The 20,086-nt window shown below is 41.2% G+C and overlaps 3 protein-coding genes across 3 annotated transcripts in view; 2 read left to right on the plus strand and 1 right to left on the minus strand.

Moving 5' to 3' along the window:
- The window catches only part of cacna1aa (calcium channel, voltage-dependent, P/Q type, alpha 1A subunit, a), an 89,715-nt gene extending 86,475 nt beyond the window's left edge, over positions 1-3,240 (minus strand). The window contains exon 1 of the mRNA XM_028599201.1: positions 2,915-3,240. Within this exon, the coding sequence (XP_028455002.1) occupies positions 2,915-3,240 (326 nt within the window). The remainder of the gene's footprint in view (positions 1-2,914) is intronic.
- A 7,803-nt stretch (positions 3,241-11,043) lies between these two features.
- On the plus strand, positions 11,044-13,890 carry alkbh7 (alkB homolog 7). The gene is made up of 4 exons (XM_028600169.1): positions 11,044-11,496; positions 12,735-12,908; positions 13,065-13,189; positions 13,321-13,890. Exons 1-4 carry the CDS (start codon positions 11,218-11,220, stop codon positions 13,439-13,441), a joined length of 699 nt encoding a protein of 232 aa, XP_028455970.1. The 5' UTR covers positions 11,044-11,217; the 3' UTR covers positions 13,442-13,890.
- A 196-nt stretch (positions 13,891-14,086) lies between these two features.
- Positions 14,087-18,291, plus strand: LOC114569601 (GDP-L-fucose synthase). The gene is made up of 11 exons (XM_028599541.1): positions 14,087-14,323; positions 14,503-14,678; positions 14,879-14,993; positions 15,138-15,266; positions 15,597-15,670; positions 16,172-16,305; positions 16,429-16,493; positions 16,680-16,746; positions 17,309-17,388; positions 17,760-17,859; positions 18,166-18,291. Exons 2-11 carry the CDS (start codon positions 14,524-14,526, stop codon positions 18,219-18,221), a joined length of 975 nt encoding a protein of 324 aa, XP_028455342.1. The 5' UTR covers positions 14,087-14,323; positions 14,503-14,523; the 3' UTR covers positions 18,222-18,291.
- The last annotated feature ends 1,795 nt before the right edge of the window (positions 18,292-20,086 follow it).

Genomic DNA, 20,086 nt, shown 5'->3' on the forward strand with positions numbered 1-20,086 from the left:
CTTGGTTAGTTTTTCCACATTAAGCCACACCATAACATCATCGGTTTCTCAAACTTACTCAGGATTGCCCACAATAGACCAAGTTATACGGAGGATGGACAGTATAACGTGAATGTATTCCCTGGTGAGGGGAACAAAATGCTCTACTAGCTACACCTCACAATTTATTACAATCCAATAAACGATAACCCCACAAAGCACAGCTTCAGAAATTACTAATAAATTGAATCAACACCCTGACACAGTCTCAGCAAATATTGAACATTATAAGCTTCACAAAGGTAGACGTTATTGCAGAGCTATTGTGTTGGATTACATTAGATCATACTAGTGTTCACATTATTGTATCAAACACCCCCACATTGGTGTTGGGACTGTGTACTGTACTTGAAATACCAGAAATAACACAAATAAAAACATTATTGCAAATTCAGAAAAGATTAGATGATATGAAACCTTCCTCAACAGCTGATTTCTAGACCATCAGAGACCAATCATAAAGTTCCAAGAAACCAACCTCACTAATGTCACAGAGCAGAGGTGTTAAATATTATAAAACAAACTCATCTGTTGTGTACGGCTACAAGTTTACATAGCATTATCTGAGCAAGCACTCGTGGAATCTTGAAATTACCTATTCACAGTTCTACACCTAAAGTTATTTAAATATTAGCTTGACCTAAGAACTGTACCAAGAACACCACATCTTAACCCATTCCTTTCACATCATTGTGCTATACAAGACACTGCTTCTGTTTATGTTTACAATTATTCTCCACACAAAGAATGTAGATACTACATTTCCATTTGCGGTAGTTCAGCTCTATTCTTTGGGCTTCCTGCCTTCACCAGAGCCATCATCACAAGGCTATGGACATTTCCCATGCTGCCACATATAATGATGAGGGGGAAAACAATATGTGATGAGATCAGATGATGATAATCATAGCAGACTACTTGTCCTAGGAAAGGCACAGGTGTTACTAATAACATAAACGTTCGCTCCGTTTCATTCATGTGTCGCAGTAAGCTATGACAGTGGGCCAGTGAGCCAGCCATGCACATTATCAGGACACTGAAACTGAAACAGCTAAATGGAATTCAGCCATCATTTATTTTAGTATTTATACATTTGCTTTTCCTATTGTGACATGTCAAAAAATGAGGTCTATCACAACTTGCCACTCACAGGAAAGTCGTCTGAACTTTAACCTAACAAGGTCCAGCTTTAGCCACTTTAAAGAGTATTTATTTCAAAGGCCAGTACAAGAAAAAAAACTATAATTATTGTGCATTCCCTACTGCCTTACATGTTGGATACCCTGGATCAAATCATCATAAGACCCTCTGCCATTGGCCCCTTTTTTCTTGCCTCTATTCTTTCTCTGTTTTGTTATTAGCACAGTCAAGGTTGAAATTAGTGTAACAATTGGTTTTACATTTCTTCTTCTTTTCTATCAGTACAGTATGTGAACTCTGTGGCTGGCATTTTTAATAAATTGTAGACACTATTACTGTTGCTTATAAGCAGGGAACACAGCCTAATTACATAACGTTACGTTTTAAAGTAAGAAATCCACCATTTGAAAACCATTTGTACAAATGAGTTTCATTCAAAATGAATGCATTACTTCAAGACTGCATGGAAATCTTTGAATGTCAGAGTTATTAAATTGCTGTATAGGAAATATATGATTATACAACATCAGATTGTCTTCACACACTCGCTCTCTCTCACTAACACACGTTTGTCATTTAGATGGTGAATAGACATGATTCAGAGGCACTATAAGTAGCTCCTGCATTTCACTAGAGCAGCCCAATTAGTGTGTGTAGTTATGTCACGGCTCAAGCATCAGCATGGATCAATACAATCATTACTCCAATTTCCCCTCTTGTCATTAACACTCACACAGAAAACTTGCTTCCACATTCGTATGCATTCACACAGACATACACAAGTCCTGCAAATGAAAATACTGAAATCACTTGCTATTTCTCCTCTGAATGGTGCAATACGTGCTGGTTATCATGAAAGATGAAAATGCAGGGAATTGCTGGAATTTTAACACTGTCACACTCAGTGGTGCATGCACGCACGCACGCACGCACGCACACACACACACACACACACACACACACACACAGAGTTTGAAATTGTGCCACATTCATTCAGTGACACCTGCAGCTTGTGTGATTAAGAGTCAGCTCAAAATGGGGAAAAGATTTAAATACTGTCAAAGCACAAGTTAATAGCCTACTATACTCACACTTACCTGCTCTCTACACACACACACACACACACACACACACACACCCTGCATCATGCTGATATGGAAGCTTGTGTGTGCATCACTGCAAGGATACACACACACACATTCAAATTGTAGCTGCTTATTTTCATCTCTCTCTAGGTCTCTCCCACCTTTCTTCCCCTCCCCCTCTCTCTCCGGTTTCTCTAGCCGCGCTAGGCCTATACTGCCCATGCTGACATCAGCAACCAGCAGCGCCCCCTTGACACCCCCCCCACCCCAACCACTACCACACACACAAACACACGAAACGTATATCAAGCAGGTCCCTCGCGACTGTGACATGAAATTACTAACAGTGATTGATGGTGATCAACAGCTTCATGAAAGGGGCCGCTGGTTCATGCCCCCCTTCTCTTAATTAACTATAAATTACATGTCAAGCATTTCGTCTGTGACCTCCTGTAGCCTATATGGGCCTGCACTGATGCATGTGCTTGTTACACCTTTGTTATTATGACATAACTTAAAGGCTTTAACTCATGGAATGAAAAAACATTTAAACCATCCAATCATATGTCTGCACATTAGGCCTACCTGATCCTCGGGCAAGGCCTACAGTAGCAGCTTTTACTCACTGTACTATGCCAGGTAAAGGATATGGCCATTCGGTGATCTTTTTGGCGTATTTTCTGACGAAGTTATCCTCACTGAAAATGAACAGCGAGCGGTTGACAGTGAAACAGTTCTGGCGCACGGGAATGGGGTTATAGAGGGCCATAGTCCGGGCTCTCTGCGCCATAGACTGCTTGTACATTCTCTGGGTCCCGGGCCCTCCGGGTGGACCGTGGCCATGCCCGTGGCCATGCCCGTGGCCGTGAACGTGTCCGTGGGGTCCTCCTTGCCTGCTACCACCGCGGCCGCCCGGGCCCCCACTGCCGGGCCCTCCGCCATACCTGGACTGTACCTCATCTCCGAACCGCGCCATTCTCTGACCACCGAAAGCCAATCTTCACGAAGCAGCGGAGAAGAAGACCAATGCTCAGCTGTGTAGCCACACAACATTACATCCCATCTGGATCAGAACGTCTCATATGCACAACGGGTTGTCTTGTAAGCTCACGCTGAACACCTGCACCCGGCGAGCAGTTCTATGCTGGTTTTAGCAGACGAGGACGCCCATGTAGGCTGCTGTCTCCTTCTGCGTCTCTGCCAACGGCCAATTGTGGGTGTGAGGAAATTAAATGTGTGGTCGGTTGGCTGACTGGTTGCACTGTAGGGTAGTGCTGTGGGGTGTCTCAGTCTTAGTCGGTTCTTATGTCCGTATGAAGCAGGTTTCGCCCCCAACATGAAATCATGGGGAGACTGTAGCGAGTTAACATGAATGTTTCATGTTCTCCATGTTTCATGCCTGTATCAGAGCGCACCACAGCCTCCTGCACCTTTGTGGACGATTTATTTCTTCACTCTCATGACAGCATGTAATGACAATCTAAACGACTCTAAATCACACGGGCCTCAATAAATCAGATTGTCGAAAATAAATCTGGGAAAATGGTTAACAGCCCGTAGCTATGGCCGTCAGTGACGTTCATTTTGGAAACGGTTGCGGTTCCGAAGACTTAAAAGGCATTGACAAGGGAAAAAGCTACTATTATTTATTTAATTTTGAAATCCGCAATGTTTGGCATAGTGTGTGGGAATAATGGGGCTACCGCCACCTTACAGTTGTTTTACCAGTGCGACCTAATAAGCCTTGAGACCAGGAAAATTGTGACATTTGTTATTAATGCGTCTTATTTCAGAGTGCACAATCTCGAGTAGAAAGGAGAAAGAAAAATACCGTTTTCCTTTGAAATGTCGGTGTCATTGTTGTCAAGCGCTGAAGATGAAATAATTGTCTCAAACGAATTCAATGATATCCTCCCTCGTTGCAACCATCATCTTCTCTCCGTCACCTGCGCGGCCATCCAGAAGCTGAGAAAGGGACACACGGACGGCGTCGTCAAAAACAAGGGTATGACGGCCGCTTCTCCGCCGTCTTACACCCTCTCATGATCTTGGTTTGGATGTTCGAGGTGCAGCAGTGTCGAAAAAGTCCCTCACCATCCCCGCCCCGAAAAGTCTACCTTCGTCCGCACTGATAAGCCCAAATGTCCTGGCAGAGCGTCCTTTCTCTCTCTCTGATTGGAGTAGGGTAGAGCGTTCCTCACGGCCTCTTCTCTCTTCGTCCAGTGGTCCCAAGGGGAGGAGGAGGGGGGGACAGAAGGACGGATGGATAGATGGATCGGTGATGAGTGGATGGAGACAAAAATGAAAAGGAGGGGACCGGCTCCTTCTTTGGAATTCAGGCCAGAAAATTAAGCCTGTAAATTAAATAACTCGCACCGCGCGCGAAATCGTTGTCTTTCAGTTTGTGTGAACAATGAGAGCCTGATCGGTTCTGCAGCTGCAGCACATGACGCACGTAGCTCGTCCAACTTCCAGACGTAGGCTATGTCACGGACGGAGGCATCGACTATCGCCTGTTTATTTTAAGGTGCTTCGGGCTATAGCCCTGCCCAGCTGAACTGGACCTCACAAGCAACCCAACTCCAAATCAATTTCAAATAATGCGTAAAGGAGCCTGTTGGCGCATAGAGGATGAGGTGACATCGGCAACTGTGTGTCTGTGTTTCTCATTTCCTTCCACCTCTGTGTAAGTGTTTATTTCATAAAGACCTAATAAGTATGCTTATTATAGCCAGATGCGCGCGTATGTGCGGCGGAGAGGCGGGGTGTTGGCGGCATGCAGCTTGTGCAAAGATACAGCTGCAACCCAAGCTGACAATGACTGCGCGCACACGGGCGAAAGTGCGCGGCAAAGTGTGCGCGCGCGAGTCTGCGAGTGTTTGTTAGGGAAGGTGGAGGCTATTCTTAGCAACAGACATTTGGAAATTAATGGACGAAGAGCGCTCTCTACTCCCTCCCACCCTCCCTCCCCGAAACCGAGTCGAGGATCATCTTCCCTGGCTTCCTCTCCTCTTCTCCTCTCCTCGAGGCTTTTCTCATAGCTCCACCAAAACACAGGTGCTTGTTCAAGGTGCGCCGCATGATTTGCGCTAAAGTCAAGGCACAACACATATTTTCAATTACATAACACAGAGGAAACAGAGACAACGTGGATAGATAAAGCCAAGAGATAATACGAACTGCAGTATTTCTTCTTGTGATAACATTTCTATACATTATCTATGTTAAAAAACTCATTTGGAAACATCTTTAGTTTCAAACTGAAATCTCCAAGGTTGCAGTTTCAGTCTGAATACCGACTGTATTTCCATCTTTGCTTGTACATGATGGTTCTATTGGATTTTCTGGGTCATGTAGAGTGATGACAAAGAGAGGTATCATGTTCAGTGAATGCTATAAGTCGCTCACAACTAGGCCTACAAGGTGAGCCAAGAACTGGTGCCACGTTACGTTAAGCCCCGGAGAGGAGAGGAAATCACAGGGAAAACATTCTTTTAATCTATCATGTGACTAATTGATTGACTCTAGAAATAGCTGCATCTGTGAATGGGAAATACATATATTGCCTACATAGATTTAAGGTTGACCGGGAGAAGTAATTCACCTCTCCAAGAGATTGAAGCAGAACACTGCACATGTGAACGTTAATCGATAACAGCACGACCTTAAACGTCTATCCGATATGTCAGAAAGGGATCGTTTTGCTTTGTGTCCACTTAAGCAAGGCTTCCGGCCGCGAGAGCGAGGCTGACCCCACCACAAGGGCAAGCAAGAACACAAATTTTAATTCTGGATCAATTAATTCCAGATAACCAGAGAGAGAGAGAGAGAGAGAGAGAGAGAGAGAGAGAGAAAGAAAGAAAGAAAGAAAGAAGGAGATAGATAGATAGATAGATAGATAGATAGATAGATAGATAGATAGTCACTGCTAACCTCACTGCCATCAAGTGAGGACCATGGACAGCACCACAAAATCAGCACTATTGTCCTCATGCCACGGACGTGTCAGCACCACGGAGAGCGCCTCAACAAGCTCACACAGCACCAACGTTATCCTACAATAACTATCAATCCATGGATAGTAAAACACCATTTACAAAATAATATAATGACCACACCAGCACAGTAGCTGGTATCACAAACCTAAAAAAATAAAAAAAAACATTAACAGCATGAAAAAACTTAAAGAAAAGGAAATAAATAAGACAAATGTGGTCTGCAAAGAAATGTACAAGGTATTGTATGTTTATATCATAATACAATGTCTTCTTCTTTTGCTAGTTTTTGGCTGGTTCCAGTTTAAATGATGCTGCACAGGATGGGTGTGTTAAAATGCTAAGACTGCAGTTTTCTTACACAATCTCAGCTGTCTAAAAAACATCACTATAAGCTAAAAAACTACTAACAATGATTGATGATTCAGATGCAGTGAGCACATATGAAATGTATATCATTTTGGCTTTAAAAAAAGTGTCTTCCAATTTTATAGGTTGTTCTTTCTTTTCTATCCTGTGTATCTGTGTGTTCACAAATGTATGTGTTTACACTTGGGTGTGATGATCTGTGAAATTATCTATTGCCCTTCAGAGCTGGAGCCTTTGAGGAGCAGCAGCCTTCTGTCCAAACCTGTTATTCCACACAGCCAGCACAAGAAGCACTGAAGAGCAACAGCTCCCAGGCCACCCATGCATAAAACATTGTTACCTGACAAGAACACATACACTGTCTCTATAGAAGAGATAGAGATATATGATAATCTCTGTGTATTCATAGCATATTTGGCTGAGAAAAATAATGCAACATGATAGGCTCTGCAGCAGTGTCTTTGTGAGTGAGTGTAAATTGCAGCATGCCTTTGACAAGGACTGAAACCACACATTGTCTTTAAGATATGGGTATACAAATCCTCTTTACAATAAAATAAAATAAAATATGAAAATGCGCATGCTTGTCAATGGAATTTACAGTATGTCGACTAATAGCATATTTAGCAAACGTGATTAGCTTCAGGGATTGTTTTACATTTACGTTGGATGCTGAACTCTGCAAGGAAGCAGTAGCAATAACAAGTGCGTCTTTGAAAATAAAGGTAATGATTCAGCACAACTAGACGGAGAAAGTAATTAGACTTCTGATGACTGTTTTCCGTTGTGTTCTTTCTTTCTTTCTTTCTTTCTTTCTTTCTTTCTATGTCGGATGTTTAAATGGGTGTAGCTGTGAGGCTGGAGCTCTGAGGCGAGGGCCTAAAAAGGAGTGTCGTGACTCAATGATTCATAAGGCTGAATAATTCAATGGCTGGATGCATGTAGAGCACTCCGCCCCTGCTGAACCCGGTCCTCCACAGACCCAATGCAGACTTAAATGTAAACCTCTGCAAGACTGGTCCACATCATACACAGCAAATTGTGTTTTACCGCCATACATCGGTTAATGATATATTACAGTATGTGTCAAAAATACTATTTTGCAATTGCCATAAAATACATATTTATACAACCAGTAAAAAGTAAGGTAGGTGAAGATTCCAGATTCCATAGAACATTAGGTCAGATGCTGTATTTAGTTTAGTTTAACTAAACTGAAGCTTAGTCTAACTGTGTAACAGAATGGTTTCTGGCACTACATCAAAATGTATAGACATTTTAAAGGATAATAGGATCATATTGGGAATGAATAGAGCACATGCACATATATCCCATACACATCGTGAAGAGCTGGCAGCCCAGACAGTTCATGACCATGGAGGGCGCCAGGCGAGGAGGATGCAGAGCATGTTGGACTCTGGGACAAGCTGGTTGACAGGACAGACGCCCAGAGACAGGTATGCAGACTCACAGCTAGACAACATGGGAGATAAGGATTTTGTATTCCCTCCCCTCTCACTGCTTTCTCCCTCTGTGTGTGTGTCCTAGGGTCCACCTCACTGTGTGAACTTAAGAAGAGAACTCTACTGACTTAGCATTCCTTTCCTATAACATTGCACGACTCATGATGGATAGTTAAAAGTGACATCACTTGAAGTTATTTACCAGAGTTTACACAGCTCCGGAGCCACAAAAGGCTTTATACAATTTTTTTCACATATGCAATAGTACTCCCTAAAGGCTCTGACACACCAACCCGATTATCGGCCGTCGGACAGTCTGGTGAGGTCGGTGACTCGAGTCTGTTCGGTGTGTTCCGTTCCGTCGTCAGTCGGAGGAGCCGTCGGCATCCATTTTGGCCGATTTGACTTGTTGAATCAGTGCAAGCAGCCCGAGAGTTGACAACGCCAGTATCTTATTATTACTAGCCATCGTATTTTCTTCTGTTCAGCGAGTAATGACAACAACGATCCTTCTTGACTACTATCAACACTCTCTGATGAAAACAATGACTGACGACAGCGTGCTCTGTGCTTACTAGGTGTAGAGAGATGTTCCTTCATTTCCGGTTTTCTTTTTTTGGGCGACAATACAGATTAGAGCCACGCGCAGAACGTACGCTCAAGTCGGCATCGCGTCGGTGTGTTCCGAGGCACTTTTCTGCCGACAGTTGGCCGTCGGGTTGGAGTGTCAGAGCCTTAAGACCTGTAAACAGATTTTGATTTGTAAAATTGGTGGAGTGGAGTTCCCCTTTAAGTTTATGTACCTCTACTAAAAAAGTGCTACCATAACAACCACTCTGCCCCCACTTCCTTTATTTTTCATGATTTTATGATGCATACAAATCTTTAGATTATCCTGTGACATTCTGAGTTCTTGGTGCTTATGCACATTTACTGCAGACAGGTTTGTACATTCCAAACTGACCACTGCCAAGTATTTTTCTGGTGATTTTCACTTTAATTGCATGATTCAACAGAAGGCATAATGATGCCTCCAAGACAAGCTGAACGATGATAACGCAGTGAATCATAGAAGCTTTAAATGAGTGCACCAACTGGGAATGAGAATATGAACCCAAAACACTCATCATGGCTGGATGAATGTAATGCTGGGGGCAGCAACATGGCATCCAACAATGAAATGGGCATCACATCAGTTATATATGTGTGTGTGTGTGTGTGTGTGTGTGTGTGTGTGTGTGTGTGTGTGTGTGTGTGTGTGTCTTGGAGGAGGGGTGGTGTGAGTTAGTTTTATTGTGGATGCTCACTGACCGAGACCAACAGAAGGCTCACAATAGGCGCACTAATAAACCTTTTATATAGGCAGTGGATGTGTTTGGATGTGCATATTACATGTGCAGGCTCATGCTCACATGCATTAAAAGTGCTACACACAAAAATACACTCAAATAAGAAGTTTTCAGCAGCCTGCAGAACAAAGCATAAGGCATTTTTAAACATCTAGAAAAATGAACCTACTCATAAGTAGGGTAATGCAGCTAGCTGGTTCTGCACAAGCAAAATCTTCCTCCATCTCTTCCTCCATGTCGGGGTTCCCTGACAGTTACCCTTCTTAGATCTTATCTACCTGATACAGAATTTAAACATCAGTTGTAAGCTCCACACATTTCATGTGAGGGCAATTATGTCTCACTTTCCTTCTATACAGTTACAGTATTTCACTAACAAAGGGTTTACCTGGAAACAAAGTAAAAGAGGAAGCAGGAGAGAGAGAGCGAGAGAGCGAGAGAGAGAGTGTGTGTGTGTGTAAGCTGTCCATATTGGTAAATGGGCTAGTGTTTTTTTTTTCTGGTCCCCACTTGAACTGCTCTCACAGCTCCCTTTCTTTTTCGACCCTTGAAATATTTCAAATATTTCACTATGTGGCCCAAAAAGGGACACAGAAAGTAATGTATATTTAAAAAAAAATATTTCTTTTATTTATTTAATGATTTCTGCATATTCTGTTCCTAGATCTGTTTAATCCAAATATACACATTTCCTTATTTATTTAATTCACCTATCATTTATTTGTGTTTTTATGACAGAGGCTGTCACTCAAGTATGATACATACTGAACTATTAGGTTATTATTAACTTAAAAAATAAGAGTTATAAACATTATCAATCTGAGAAAAATCTAAGTGCTTGTAATCAACAAGCCCTGAAAAAAATCAAAACCTTTGTTTTGTCATTCTGTATTTACACACTTGGCAGTAGACAAATTAGAAACACAACTTCCTCTCTTAATTTTTCTCTTTGAAAGGTTTTACTAGATGTTTGCACAGGTGAAGTGGACAAGACAACTGACCTGAGTGTATTTACAATCATGAGTCTCCACTGCCCTACGGTGGTCACAGCAAGAACTGCAACATCTGCAGTCCCTCTTTTACTTCTGGTTGCCACTCTGTGTTCACATCCTAAAGCTATATAGAGTAAAAAGGCTTGCACTTAGTACGCTTCTTTTAAGGCTGATCACTTCATAAAGGCGTGAAAGCGTGTCCATACAGATAACATACAAACCGCATATACTGATGCAAGCTGTTGGGCAATAATATGATGAGTTATTGATGGTAATTAAAATGCGTCACCACTGTCCATTGTTGTTTATGATATTACCAACATGAGACAATCAGTAAGTCTGCATGTTTAGAATAATGATCGGCTTCTATTTCTTATCAAAGTTAACATGGCACTTCGTTCAAAAACCAAACCATGCAACTCATGTCAGAAATAGATTCCATATAATAATTATACATTCTCAATATGAAAATCTGAAAAAAACTGTATAAGACTGTATTTAACCTTAGGTGAAAATCTATTTTAGGTATTTATTTAAAATATTTTCTAATTATATTTAGATTGGCAAACGCTTTCATTTCCAACGTGTTCATTTTCTACTCACACCTTGGGCAGAGAAATCCCAGATGTGTTTCACTGCTGGAAGACTACACCCCCCACAATGCATTGCGTTTTCAACATGGCGTCTCACATTGCCGCTTGACTTCTGTCAACAAGCGCAAAACACAGCTAAAAGGTAAACAGGACAGCGTGGTGAGGTTAAATAATAATATTACAGGCAGGAGGATGAAACCGTTGTTGGCAGCATTAAAACGAATCCGCAAACCAGCCGTTTACACCGGTCACCAGCGATGTCGGAGCTCCTGTGCCAGCAGCGGCCTGTTGACGTTACCTGTTCGAGATGAGGCTCTCATCGTCGGGTCAAGCCGGGAGCTTGTGCAGAGACTCGGCTCACAGGTGGAGGTGAGGACGGGCTTCATCACTAAGGAGGAGGAGGGGGCTTTTCTGGGAGAGCTGGAGCCAGGCCTGAAGAAGAAACGCTACGAATTCGACCACTGGGACGATGTAAGTTATGTTAAGAAGTAGGGTACAGGGTTGACAGTCGAAACGGGTCTACACAGATTTCTCGAATGTGAACATACAATGTACATGTGACGTTGCAACGTAGGCTACACCTGTGTTTACAGATTTTACGATTCATTAAGCCCAATTAGTACCCCGGCCAATATATGCTACTTATACGAGTTAAAGGACCACTTCCACTTTGCAGCCCGGATCGCTATCACAGATGGGCCTTCTCTTACACGTCTTTACTAGGGCTGCTCCCTCTTATTAGTCGATTAGTCGACTAATCGGTCGTTTTGGTCGTAGTCAACTTAGATTTCTTTAGTCGTTTAGCCATGTTTTATGCTTTTTTCTTGCTGAATGACTTATTTACAAGAAACGTACGAGCACATCTCTGGTAAACACAAGAACTAAAGTGGTGCTTTTGCATGACTCTTTGCCGAGAAACTCAGATTTACAGATCTGTCGATTAAATCAACTAATTGATTAGTCGATACAACTGAATGAGTGTTAGTCGACTAAGAATTTATTCAATCGAGAACAGCCCTAGTCTTTACTATATATCATATAGGAAGGCATTTTCTGGCCAAATTTCACCTGTAGATGCAAGAAAATCTTTGTATTGTCCTGTTTCCGGGTATATTTTTTGGTTACACAAATCCCTTAATAAAAATCCCGTTTTGAGAGTACTACTGGCTCATATATGCAGAAATAATAAACATGTCATGTCACAAAATCAAAAAAATAAGCAATGCATTAGACTTACTCTGTACAACCACAGGCTGTGGAATTATTTCTGAGCATCATTTCAATCATTTCTCAATTCACTTACTGCAAAGTTAGAGCACAAATGTATTTGAGAGGACAGTGACACATTTGAGTTGGGGGTGGCAGTAGCTCAGTCTGTAGGGAGTTGGGATGGGAACCGGAAGGTCGCTGATTCAGGTCCCCATACGGACCAAAGTATGGTGGTGGACTGGTAGCTGGAGAGGTGCCAGTTCACCTCCTGGGCACTGCCAAGGTGGTCTTGAGCAAGCCACCAAACCCCCAACTGCTCGGGGTGCCTTTCCATGGGCAGCTCCCTCACTCTGACAGCTCTCTCTAGTACTGAGCATGTGTGTGTGTAAGTCAGGCCTGTGTGTAATGTGTGTCATAACAACATAGTGAAAGCATTGTAATTTCCCCTTGCAGGATTAATAAAAGTATAAATTATTATTATTCACTTTCTCCACATTCAGGCTATTCACGGGTACAGAGAGACTGAGCGTGCGAGGTGGGGGTCAAAGTGTGAAGAGGTCTTGAATCGTGTCCGATCAGTAGCGTTTCCTGAGGGTAGTCCTCTCCTCGGGCCTGTGCACATTCTAGATCTGGACAAGACTGGCTACATCAAGCCTCACATTGACAGTGTCAAGGTATGTTTCTTCCTTGTTTTTTCTGCATCCAGACAAAGAAAACTGACACTCACAAATGTTAGTTTCCAACACAGACAATATCAGATTCCTCAGCACTGTATACATTGGTAAGACCTGGGCTGTTATCCAAGGTGTGTTCTCTCTGTCTTTTTGAAGTTCTGTGGTAGCACTATTGCTGGGTTGAGTCTCCTGTCAGACAGTATCATGCGCTTGGTGAAGGAGGATGCCACCAACGAATGGCTGGACCTGCTGCTGCCCCGGTGCTCCCTCTACATACTGAGGTTCAGTATATGCTGCACGTCATTTCATCATGAAGTGTGCTGTAGTTGTATCATACTCTGTAGGATACCCAGCATCTTACAATGCAGTAGTGTAATTATAATTTCATTCTGTTCTCCTCACACCCATACAGGGACCAGGCCAGATTTAACTTCACTCACCAGATCCTGAAAGACGACGAGTCTGTGTTCAATGGACAGAGAGTGCCTCGGCTGCGTCGTATCTCTGTCATCTGTCGGAACCTTCCGATGTAAAACCCACTTCCACTCAGCTTGGATATGAATGTCCAGGCCATTATTTAGCAGTTGAGACACTCTCCATACTGTGCTACTGAGAAATATGTACTGGGTTGAATCGCACCGGAAAGCGAAGAGTACTAAAATGAACTTAAATTAATTAATTAATTAATTAAAAATAAACAGCAGGTTTCTATACAATCTTCCACAACAACTGTGCCATCTTGGCTGTAGTTTAAACATCATTTCAATAACCGCTCACTTCTGCAAAGGATGTTAGCTTTAAATGTATAAAATATCTGTTTATTTATACGTTTGTTGGTTCAACATTAAAAGGCAGGGAGGGTCCTTTGATTCTGAATCATGTTTTTATGTATTATCATCACTTTAGTGTGTTCCTCTACTTCTGTATAATACAGAGACCCTTGTGAATAATTTCCAAATAAAATGACAGAGAACTTGGCTTACTTCATCCTATTCTTTATAGGTAGACGGGAGCTCTTTTTCATTTTTCTTCCATGTGCCCAACATACAGTATCTCAAGCTGCAGGACAACTGGAATCTTTACTTTTGCTTTTTGCCCTAACCACATACGGCACACGCACATATACATGTTTATAAAGTTAAGTCTGATATACATTATGACCAGTAGATGGTAGCATCTCATCTCCTACATGAATCAAAAAGCAGAGGCGTGAGAGGAGTCTCAAATTACCTCACACACCGAAACCCTGCTCATCACTCCAAAGAGAAGAGGGGGAACAAGCTGAACAAGTAAAACGACAAATACTATACAAAGGATTGATGCACTTATTAGCAGGGACTGCCTACTGGTAGGCAACACAGGTTAGGCAAACGCTCAAGGTATGTCCACACTCACTTCAGCCCTTTAACACAAAGGTAAGGACTTTTATGTTACTTGTATTTTTCAGCTTAGAGTCCTCATTTTTGTCAATGTGATATCTAAGTTTGTGTATTAATTTGTTTTACCTAGTTTTTATTTATTTTTATTTTTTTTAAGAGCACATGATTAGATTTATTTGAATCATTAAACCTATTTTCTGTGTAATTTGTCAAAGGAGCCAGCACAGCTATAAAAGATGGGGTCAGAGATCAAAGTAGGGCCGATGCGTGTCCTGGTGACTGGTGGATCTGGGTTGGTGGGCAAAGCCATAGAGCATGTGGTGCAGCAGGAAGGTGGGAAACTGGAGGGAGAAGAATGGATCTTCCTCTCGTCCAAGGATGCTAATCTTGTGTAAGTTGCTTTAATTGTACTCCTTTACCCAATTGTGCCTACAAAGAAATGGGTCTATAATTGATGCGCTCCAACACAAACACCAGAGTACAAGAATTCAAACAGGCACCCTCAGGTTACAATGTCCTTTTTTTCAAGCCTGTATATTTTTCCCAATCTCTATCCAATTTTAAATAAATGTGGTGTTACAACACAAACAGAGACGTTGGTCAGACCAGGGCTGTGTTTGAGAAGTATCGACCCACTCATGTCATCCACCTGGCGGCAAAAGTTGGAGGACTCTTTCTACACATGAGGGAGAATCTGCACTTTTTGGTGAGATAATGAATGATCCACCACAGCTGCAACATAAATATTTATTTTGACTCATATATACTGTAATTAAGTGGGGTTAATGGAAACATCTACATTGTCTTTAAACTGCAATGGCCAGTCTGTGACAGTCTGAAACCTTTACAGAGAGACAACCTCAAAATCAATGACAACGTCCTACAAACAGCCCACGAGATGGGTGTCACCAGGGTCGTGTCTTGCCTGTCCAGTTGCATCTTCCCTGACAAAACCACATACCCTATCGATGAGACCATGGTAAGCTTTTATTTATTTTTTAAAACATGTTTACTCAGTGTGGGTCATCTGAACTTTTTAGCAACACACTACCTATATACTTATTAGTCATTTTGTAGGTGGCTTTTCAATGCAGATATTTTGTTAACAGTGGTATTGTCTTATTGTAAATAAAAATAAATATATTATAAAAATGATGATAAAAAAATTATCTTGCATTGATGGCTCAAACCCTGACAGCAATTATCAGGTACAATGCCGCTACAGAGCCAATAAATTAAGTGCAAATATTATTACTTTGGCAAATGGCATCAATTTAACTATCTTTATTGTAATGCCCTACTCTCATAGATACACAACGGATCACCCCATAGTTCCAATTTTGGATACTCGCATGCTAAAAGGATGATTGATGTTCAGAACAGGTAAGCAGCTTTGCAGTGCAAATAGGGGTGTGGTGTAGACACATGAATATAAGCCTTCGTCCTCAACAAAGGGCTGTGGAGGCAGCGCTCGATTTGGCAAATAGTTTCTATTTGTCTTTAGTAGCTTTTATTTAATTTATGGCTGGGCCTTTATGCCATAATACAATCCACTGCTCTGTTACTGTGAAAACATCTATAATTGTATGTAATACACTGAGCCAAGTGTTAAGTCAGCCAGTTAACACCAGTTCAATTTGTGAATGTCAAAAAGCACAATGGGCTCTAGGAGGGATCAAGTTTCTAGATAAAGATGCCATGACCTGAAAACTTTACCGATGTTTACTGTTGAAGGTGGGAAGTTGAACGAGAGAAACGTGTCGTGACACCTCCAAACACTACTGAGAGGGGGAGGTGGGGGGGAACACATGAAAGCCTGCAGAATAGTGTTAATCTGTGTTACAGTATGTCTGATCGTTACTCTGTGTGTCTGTGTGTTGACAGGGCATACTTTCAGCAGTATGGTCATCATTACACAGCGGTCATCCCGACCAATGTGTTTGGTCCCTATGACAACTTCAACATAGAAAATGGTCACGTGCTGTCGGCACTAATGAACAAGACATACAAGGCCAAAAGTGAGACATAAAAGTGATTAACTCAGACACACACATATTGCAAGCAGTGAATAACACATGCATTATGCAATATCCAGCTAATAGAGTCTTTCTACTTTCTATTTTCTCATGTCTCTCTCACAGAGGAAGGAACTGCTGTGAATGTCTGTGGCTCTGGAGCTCCTAGGAGACAGTTCATCTACTCTCTGGTATGAGTATCAATACATATTGCCCAAATATATTACTGTATAGGTATGCGCTTGTATGAAAATGTCATTGCATACTGTAACTATCTGTCAAATGCATGTTCATCTGTACTAAGATAAAGTGAGCATGATGCTATTCTTACATGTCAACTAAGAAAACCTAGTCCCATTGTTTGTGTTTGCTTTCAGGATTTGGGTCGTCTAATCATTTGGGCCCTGAGAGAATATAAAGAAATTGAACCTATTATCCTCTCTGGTGAGTACAGTGCTGTGCTCACCTTTAGCAAGCATTATAATGTAGAGATGGTATCGGCTCCGATACTGCCTAAAACGCTGGTATTGGTAAGTACTGGAGTTTATGCACCGATCCGATACCACGTAATAAAGCCCTAAAGAAAATCTACGTTAAAGTAGTTTATTTATGTTCTTTTTCCGTTATAATTGACGGTCAAACTGCATAATAAAAGAAAGTTCTACGGCATTCATTGTTTGTATTTGTTCATGTTTCACAAAGTGTTTAACCGGAGCCAGACCGACAACAAAGATAGAAATAATATCACATCCATACGGGGATAGTTGTATACAATTGTTAAAACATGATAAAATATATGACACACTGGTATCGGATCGGTACTCGGTATCGGCCGATGTGCAAGTTTAGGTATCAGAATCGGTATCAGGAAGCAAAAAATGGTATCAAGCCATCTCTATTATAATGCGAAAGTTATTGCTTCAAAACAGCGGTGTGGGACACAGTCACTGCATGCACAGTCACTGCATGCACAGTTCACTCATTCCCTTTTTACTGTGGATTTCAGTGGGTGAAGAAGAAGAAATCTCAATCAAGGAGGCCATGGACTTGATTACAAAGGCTCTGGACTTCAAAGGCAAAATACATGTATCCTTTCAACACTGCCCAGTTTATCGTATTAAGAAGCGTTTGCATCTATGGTTTTACTTCTGGGACGCTTTTGTGCCGTAGAGATCAACAGTAAACTGTTAAACGTATTTCCTACTGGTCAGAGGTTCTTTAAAAAAAAGCTCCATAAGGAGTTACTGTCTTGAAACCAATCATGTAATTTGATATTGCCAAAATGATGAGGTAAAGTCTCTTTTTTTAAGCAATTCAATTGTTATTCTTGAGCAACCACTTTCAGGAAGGCTGTGGTTTTCCAAATAAAATTGATTTTAATTCAAATGTTACTATGCAGCATGTAGCCAGTTAAGCACAAAGGCAAAATCCAGTATCCCCTTGACCCCTAACATCAGTATGACACCACCATGTCAGATGGTCAGATGAAGAAGACAGCCAGCAATGCCAAACTAAGACGCTACCTTCCCGACTTCCCCTTCACACCTCTTGAAGAAGGTCAGCATTCACTGTACTTTTTTTTTAAATCATTACGAAGTATTGTTGTTGCTTAGCCCTTTTCAATTTTAATGTGCCATAGTCTCAACTATATGGTAGTTACAGTAATTTAAAGTTTCCTATAAAATACTTAGTTTGATCTTATAGTGCTGCGTACATGATAGCGCAGAAGAAGAGGTTATTTTTGCCTCGGTGCAAGATTAGTCTGCTTTTCAACAAACAAATGAGAGCTTTGAATGAATATTTACATGCACCCTCAGCCTGATGAAGTTGACTCTCCCCACCCCCCCTTCTCTCTTCTTCTAGCTATAAAGATGACTTGCGACTGGTTCATAGCCAACTATGACATCGCCCGGACATGAGGTGACCAAACACTGAGCTGAAACACACTATTCCTTGGTTCTGGTGTAAAGCAAGTTGCAATATTGGTTTATACAGTGCCACATTAAACAATGCTTAACATATTATCTAGTGTATGTGTCTTCATCTTTTAATTTCTAAGGAGTTTCACATTAAGGTATTATTTGATGGTCGTTTTAGCAACACTTATCTTAAATATCAAATGAAACTGTTGATAATTTGGAATAATTTAGAAAGAGTCTAAGAAATAAGGACCATAATCTAATAATCAAATAGTAATAGAAACAAGGGACTCATCATCCCAAACAGTTCCATAGTAATCCCTCCCTCATATGCAAATACAAACTATCTTGCTAAACAAAGTACATACAAATGGCTGTGAACTGAACACCACCCCTCCAAAAGTGCTCATACACAATTCTACACACAACAGGATGTACTGCAGCCTGCAGGGTAATAAAAAAAGTCAGTTGCACCTTGAGAGCAAACAAAAATAAAAAAATCTGTTTACAAACCTTACTTCATATTTGCAGATTACTGAGATTTTGAACCCTATTTTAGTTTTCTATATGAAGCATCTTTACCAAAAACTTGTTTCTGTATTCAATTTCCATACACTGGTGTTGATAAAGTCAGTGTTAAAACAGTTGGGACAGCTGTGCAGACGTGGACATGGACTGGAAATTGAAGGTAATTTAACTTGAACCTCAACGGCTTTATCGGCCTATCACCAACAGTGGCAACCGGGGGAAAACAACAAGGCACTTCTGAACTTGTTCAGACATTCCTGATGATTCACCTAAGGTCATTATACTCAGATCTTCCAGTACACTTTGGCTGCACCCATGCACTGCAGCGGTTTGTTAGTCTCTTATGCAATGTCATGCTACCACATTTATTTTCTGAGTTTTAGTGTTAATTGTTGGGTTATTTTTTTTATACATATGGAGTGTGAACAGTTTGATTATATTTCACATTTTACTGTTTTCTCTATCTTAAAGACTAGACTGAAATATTAGAGCAGATGCATATGAATGAGGTTGTGAGCAGGAATCAGCCTCTGTGTCTGGCGCCGACACCTTTGCGTTTCCTAACATGGTGTTCGATCCACTATCGTGTTGAGTGTGTGGTTATGTCAAAATGTATGTTTCTTTATGCTGCAACATGTCGTACATGAACACTGGTTAGTAAGTAAAAAAAATGGATTTGTCTCCGCAAAGCTTAAAAAACAGATTTGTTCCAAACTTTATATTTACTGGGCTTTTTATTTTTGACTCTGCTATATGCACTTTATTTCAGTCATCCTCTGATCTGTTAGATGTTAAATGATTGTATCATGTTGTTTTGTTCTAAGGCAATGTCGTATTACTGGTTTGTCTACTTCTGACAGGGAATGTTTTGTTCTTTGGTAGGGTGGTTCACAGGGAGTTTTTGCTTAAACAAATTAGCCGCAGTGTGCCAATGCTGAAACACAAATGTCAGATACTTAACCGCTGAGTTAACCAGTGTGGCTCTCTGAATAGTTTTTTTTACGCCTTTTTTTTCACAGTTTGTTTTTGCTTTTTCCAACGTTTTAAATTGTAAAATTTTTCTTCTTTACATTTTCAGCGCTTATTTCTACATCCCATATTTTCTGATATAAAACAAAAATTGAAACAAGGGTTTTAATTCATAGGTGTGTTTTGGGCGTAACATGCAATAATCCAATCATAGGGTCATCTCCCATTCCCTTTAAAAGCCAGGCGCGTTTGTACCTTGGCGCATTGCTATTATAATGGTGGATTTGCACCATAATATTTTTTTAGTTTGTGTGCTGCTGCACTTCCCTGTGTGTGTGTGTGTGTGTGTGTGTAACAAGCATAGTGCG

Source organism: Perca flavescens, chromosome 15, assembly GCF_004354835.1.
Source record: "Perca flavescens isolate YP-PL-M2 chromosome 15, PFLA_1.0, whole genome shotgun sequence".
NCBI classification, from domain to species: Eukaryota; Metazoa; Chordata; class Actinopteri; order Perciformes; family Percidae; genus Perca; species Perca flavescens.